Genomic DNA, 6,490 nt, shown 5'->3' on the forward strand with positions numbered 1-6,490 from the left:
AGATCAACCAACGGCAAAGGAAACCACTTTTTAATGAAGATACGGATAACTCAAAGGCAATGGTGACTACTAGTACATCCGCTTTGAGGAGGCGTCTGAAATTTCGGGGGGTGTTCGTTGCTTTTTCAACTCAGCAGGCAGGTGGTTCTACAAGCGGCTAGCCAGGATAATTGGTCGACACGCCACAGTACCGTGGCAAGTGATTGGCAGGGCTACGTTACCTACAATGTGTTACGTGACCAGTTGTCGTGCGACCTGTCCATGTGGGCCATGCGAACGTATTGGTGGCACAAACCACGCAAGGTATCAACACTAGGGCATGGTAGAAGGGGGGGGGGGGGCGTGGTGCTAAGGTCCGAATGCGGAGAAGAACGTCCGGTTCCAGTGAAACTTACTTTCTTGACCACTACGGTAATCTGGGGACCCAGAGAAGAGAATCAAGGTGATCGCCAAGAATTTTTTGCGGTAGAGACTCTTCCCAGTAAGGTGCAACGGCAGGTTGTAGGCCAGCCTTGCTATGACGACCCACCGCCAATCCAAGAACCTGTGTAATTGTGATTGACAGGCAGTCTCCACCGTCCGCCCTCTGATCTCCATGCTGACATCTGCGAAGTGACCCAACTCTCCCTCCCCAAACTCCCCCGCCCCCTCCCCTCTCCCCCCACCCACCACCACCAACTAGCCACCCACGAACTGTGGAATGAGAAGAGACGGAGCAGACTCCAAGTTGACCATCTGCAGGGATAGTTGAAATACTTGAGTTATACAATATCATCAGACATGTCCATGCACATGATTGTGTAAGTGGCTGCGTTGGAGTTTAGGGAGAAAAGTTGAAATACACTGTTATGTGCTCTGTAAAAGAAGAAGAAACCCCCCTCTCTCTCTCTCTCTCTCTCTCTCTACCTTCCATTCTATTTTTACAATTTCATTTACATAATGTAGCATACATGTAGCTGCATAGTAAAAGGAAGAGGAGTCTCGTACTACTAGTAGTACTACTAGTACTAGCAGTAGTAGTAGTAGTCGGGGACTTCATCATGCGTTCTCTTTTTCATTTTTCTGTTCCTGACCTCAGCTTTGTTCGCGAGTATCGTGTACTTAGATGCACATGTCAGTCAGGAAGCTCAGTCGCACTCAAAAAAGTATCAGATCATGCCAGTCAGCTGACTAGGCATAGGCCAGGTGGTGCAGTTTATGTACATTTATGCACATGATTGTACAATGACTACCGGTATGAGTATGAGTCTATGACTAGTCGACTATGAGTATGAGTCGACAGTGTATGTACTTCTTTACCTCAAACGTCTCCTTGACAGCGGAATTCTGGTTGAATCACGAAATTGCCTTTGGCTAATTGTTGTCTACATAAATTCACAATGCACATTATGTTGAACTCTACCCGCCATAATGTGATTGTAATTTGTATGATCTTATCGTAGTCATCAGCCTACTCGGCTAGGCTGGTCGAGCTATTTTGTTCTTGATTGTGTGGCTGATTTGCACGGCAGTAGCTAGCCTACAGGTTTCTGTTGGTGCCTAAAGCTGCCACGCGAACGACTTTACTGCTTGCAACTCGCGAATACGAGATGAGTTACTCCACGGAGGTCGGCGGGAACAGCATTGCTGGTTGTCAGAACCAATACACTGACCAAGATCCTAGGAGCTCGCGAAGGTAATCTTCATCGCTAGGCTGTGCAATGAGTATTGAGCACCGTGGCAGTCTTTCTCCAAGTGATAAACTAGTGAACAATCGTTGAAGCCAGCGACGCGATTGAGCCAGTCAGCCTCTGAAAATATGCTGCTCGTAGAGCTAGCATTTTGATTGGGGAGAGATTTCAAGCGGGTCGTTGCAAGTAGTAGTAGCGAGTATGTCGGCCAGGCTTGCAGCTTTACGCTACTGCTTTGCGATGGTGTTGGTGTACGTAGTGATCGCTAGCGCCAGTAGAAGAGGTGTGTATGCTGATGAGAGCTCGCTAACCCCCTGTCACTGCACGGTAGGAGCGGGCTGTATCAACAACACGTGCTACATTGATGACAGCGAACCCAGAGAGCAATGTCTAGTGAGTTTTCTCTATGAGCCACCACGGTACGCCTGCTTGAAGGAAAGCATTTTGCATGCAACACGCTGTGTCGAGATCTCTCCTGGGCAGCTGACCCGTTGTTGCCGCCGCGTGGCGTTCTGCAATGTGGACTTCTCGGGACCTGTTCCAACAGGTAAGGATTGTCGGATATGGCATTGCTCAAGTTACATAGGTACATGTTTGCCGAGGAAAGGTCGTCAAATGTTGTACACACGTGAGCATACCAGTGCATGCACACACAGGCACGCACACACATGACACCACATGTACGCACACGATCCCGCATACACGCACATGCACACACAGTGCACATGAACGTACACACATCCACGCACACACATGCACGTACATGCACGCATATGGGCACACACGCACGATACTAGTGCTCAATGCACGACGTGCATAGCTAGTCCCACTGACTGTGGACGAAATGGAATGAGTTATTTGCTGCTGCTCCGAGTTTCATGCCAATGCACAATCATCAGACTACCATAACCGAAGAATGATTGACAACTCTGAATACTAGTATTATAGAACGTGATGTGCAATGCTTTGCATAACATCGCAACCCTCTCCCCAAAGAAAAACTGTAGTTTATCGGTTGAAACCATGAAAAACTAGAACATTTAGAGAGTTCTGAACATATGTGCCATGTGTTTCTTTGTTACCACTGTCAGAACCGGCTTTGCTTGTAACAACAGCAGATCCCGAAACCACCACGGCAAGCAGTGCACTCTCCACAGCTACCGTTGCTTCCATATCTGCCGTTGCGTTCTGTATCCTCATCATCTGCCTGCTGTTAATGGTGTGCATTCGAAGGCGGCAGAAACACTGGGAAGAGCTGAGAGCAGGCCGTGTTGTACACGGCCCGCTGGAGGAAGGTCCATGGGCTGAGGACGGTTGTGCGGGCATAGGGGACGGTGGCAGCTCAAGTGGTCGTGGTCCACTAGTACTCGATGCCCGAACTCTATCACGTGAGTTTGAATCACGCACTAAAGTATCTACCGGTCGCTATGGTGACATACTCCGTGCAAGGTGGCGAAGTCGGTTCGTGTCGATAAAGACGTTTAAGCTGAAGGATGAGGAAGCTTTCAAGTGGGAGAAGGGTCTGTATTTGTCGTTTGGCCTCAATCACAATCATCTGCTGGAGTTCATTGCTGCCGACACACAGGATTGTCAACTGGAAACACAGCAGTGGCTGGTGACAGCTCACCATGACAACGGGACGCTGCTGCGCTTCCTCAGAGCGGCACACCCGTCGTACGACTTCATCCTGGCGTGTCAGCTGGCGCGCTCCATAGCCAGCGGTCTTGCTTACCTGCACAGCTCCATTGCCGGAGCTGCGCGTGCCAAGTCGAGTGCGGCGGCGGCAGCAGCGGCCGGCAGTGAGATGATGGGCATGGGCAACAAGCCGAGCATTGCTCACTGTGCGCTCAGCAGCGATGTCATTCTCATCAAGAGTGACATGACCTGCTGTCTGTCTGACCTCACCATGGCAACACAGCTGGCAACCGACTCCAAGACCATCCTGAACACAGCGCCAGTCCTGTCAAAGGTAAAACCAAGAGTAGGTAAACAAGAGTGTGCAACTCCATATCTCTTCTGCACAATCTGCAGATACCCCTGCCCGTGGCGGAATTTTTTTTGTTGACGTCACCTTTTTTCAGAAAAAAACGCGCATTTTGCCGCAGAGCAGTGTGAGAGCACGTGCTGGGCACCGAGTTTATAATGTAAAGCGCGGCCAGGTGCACGAGGCAAAACTTTCCAAAAGACTCGCAGCGCGTGCAACGTCGAAAAGATTCCGTCAACAAAAAATTCCGCCGCAGGCCAACCCATCCCAGAGTTGCGCACTCTTGTTTATCTACTCTTGGTAAAACCCATGTGCCGCTGCTGGGTGCTCTCTTCTCCCTTGTCATGATCCAGTGTGAAGTGGAACATTCATTTTCTACCAGCTGTTGTGCTAGAAATGTAATGCTCCTTGAGTCGATCCCACAAGACAGCCAATCTCACTCACACTGATTCAGTCACCCTGCATCCATTCTGTGGCAGTACCTTGTAGTTGTTGTTGCATAGTAAGCAAGCATAGTAAGCAAGCATAGTAAGCAAGGAGAATATGTTCATAAACAACTAACCGTAGAAGTAAAGCATGGATCTGTTTTAACAGGATTACTTGTCATGCCGCTGCCGCTGTTACTCTATTTGTTGCACTACGCAGGCAGCAGCCCACCGGTACATGGCCCCAGAGCTGTTGCTTGACACCATCAACACTGGCCTGTTTGAATCCTACAGACAACTAGATATGTACGCGTTTGCTCTTCTGCTGTGGGAAATCATATGGTGCTGCCCGATGCTGCCCAACCGCCTGGCGCATCGCATGCCGTTCGAAGGCATTGTTGCACCGTTTGCATCTGTAGGCGACTGGGCTCATGTGGTCGGCACGATGCACGTACGACCGCCTGTGTGCAGTGAATGGAAAGAGAACAAGGTGAGACATCTGCGTGCGTGTGTGTGTGTGTGTGTCCTGCCGTCAGCTTGGTGTTGCTGGTGGTTATGTACTCTTGGTGATGCATTATAGGTAAAGCTTCTCATTGTTAAAATATCTTGTTGTTGACTTTCCCGCTCTCCAGGCAGTGGCTCGGTATGACAATCTGATGAAGTCGTGCTGGAATTCACGTGCCAATGGCCGCAGGACGGCCCTGAACGCTACCAAGACGCTGCACGCATGTCTGGAAGAATTCCACAAAGACTGCAACGCTCCGCCATCACCTGCTGGTACTGCTGCTGCTGCTGCTCCTTTGCCCAATGGGCATGTTACTGACGCTGATCGGCCTGTCCAAGCACCCCAAGGCGTAACAAATGATCTGGTTGATCGGGCCATTGGTCAAGCACCCAACAACGTAGCTGGTAATGCAGCCAGTGTTTCTGATGCGGGTGAGCCATCACACAGTACAGTTGAAAACACAGATACCAGCTCTCCACCGGGTGATCACAGCGCCGAAGCCAATACTTCAGATAACAGCCCAGCAATGTCAGGAGAGAGTCCGTATGATGTAACGGAGGACGCACTGAGTTGCGCATCGACCTCTTCGGAAACCAGCCTTTAGCCTAGCATGCGGACACGGAGCAAGATATGAAAGCTGCTTTCCAGCTACGCCATAGCCTAGGTGCTGGTGTAAAATAAGTGACGGATTAGCGCTATTCATATTTTGATTTCTTGAAGTGGCTATGGGCATGGTGCTTCTTGCCGACTTGATCTTGATAGTACTATACTACTAAATTGGTAGATATAGCCTATGGTAAAGGTACAGTACAGAACTCTTGCATCGAGATCTGTGGATACTAACCATGGCGGTAGTAATTGGATGTGTTGACCCTTTGTAGTAGTTTCCCTGGCCTAGCTGTTGAGAAATGCTTCACTGCTACTCTGTACTACCAGGTAGTACTAGCAGAATGCATGTTCCAAGACAAGCTGACTTGAAGCAAATCCCTTGATTTTCAGTTGTGGGTGCTGACACTATGCAGTTTATGTTCAATTTAGAGAGTTTTTAGGTAACCTATAGCTGTTTTATTTCAATGTGCAGCCGTACTATTATGAGTGACAGAAACTCTTTCGAAGCATTCGGTATCATGCTTGAGCGTGTGGCTTTTGCTACAAAGTTGTGTATGTGTCGTCGGCGTAACCTGCGCAGTCCGCACGCCGCCCGCGCGGATCCAGCGCACACAGAGCACATGTTCCAAAAGAGGACCGACCCGTAGAGGTCACGGACAACATTAAAATTTTTATGTGCTGCATGTGACTGGTGGTGCAATAGCTGCTCACACATCATTCCTGCAGGTATCTATCTACATACTCGTGTTGTCCACTGCCTCAAGTATAATTATACTAGTATATAATTAACTAGCCATTGCTAGTAACAGTAAGTAATTCAGTTTGATTTGTTCCAATCCCCTTCCCACTGCTAACAAATCCCCTTCCCACTGCTAACGAACCATTGCAGGACAAGATGCATGGCATACCGAGACGCCTGGAACTCTTTGGACCCTATGTCCAGAACACGGGACCCCGCAATGTGACCTGTGCGCCCTCTTGGCTCCAGTGTGCATGCATTGGAGGTACCATGTACTAGTATACACCCGCCACAAGAGAAGCACGCAAATCTGCAAATGCACTGGACGGGCACCTACCGATTTTCTCTTATCCTAACGATACATGTACCAGTACTTGCAGACAAGATCTGAATGAAACAGATCAAGACATTGGAGGTTAATATACGTAATTAAACCCAGCTTTCTGTTGAACTCCACACAGACTGTCAGTGCATGGTGGAGCAATCAGTTGGGAAAGTCACATGGCATATGAGTCACGCCATTAGGAGCACGGTCACAACCAATGGCAGGAGTACATA

At 49.2% G+C, this 6,490-nt stretch overlaps 1 protein-coding gene across 1 annotated transcript; it reads left to right on the top strand.

Annotated features, from left to right (window-relative positions):
• The first annotated feature begins 1,404 nt into the window (after positions 1–1,404).
• LOC135805992 (TGF-beta receptor type-1-like) lies at positions 1,405–5,702 on the top strand. The gene is made up of 4 exons (XM_065320114.1): positions 1,405–2,217; positions 2,762–3,639; positions 4,300–4,569; positions 4,712–5,702. Exons 1-4 carry the CDS (start codon positions 1,872–1,874, stop codon positions 5,186–5,188), a joined length of 1,971 nt encoding a protein of 656 aa, XP_065176186.1. The 5' UTR covers positions 1,405–1,871; the 3' UTR covers positions 5,189–5,702.
• Positions 5,703–6,490: the final 788 nt, after the last annotated feature.

This window comes from Sycon ciliatum, chromosome 1 (assembly GCF_964019385.1).
Source record: "Sycon ciliatum chromosome 1, ocSycCili1.1, whole genome shotgun sequence".
Classification (NCBI taxonomy): Eukaryota; Metazoa; Porifera; class Calcarea; order Leucosolenida; family Sycettidae; genus Sycon; species Sycon ciliatum.

What these genes read in the sequence shown, in the direction of transcription:
- LOC135805992 (XM_065320114.1), top strand. Translation starts at nt 1,872, where the DNA reads ATGTCGGCCAGGCTTGCAGCTTTACGCTACTGCTTTGCGATGGTGTTG. An exon ending in CAGCGCCAGTCCTGTCAAAG is followed by an intron (nt 3,640 to 4,299) that starts GTAAAACCAAGA and finishes TGCACTACGCAG; the next exon opens with GCAGCAGCCCACCGGTACAT. An exon ending in GTGAATGGAAAGAGAACAAG is followed by an intron (nt 4,570 to 4,711) that starts GTGAGACATCTG and finishes CCCGCTCTCCAG; the next exon opens with GCAGTGGCTCGGTATGACAA.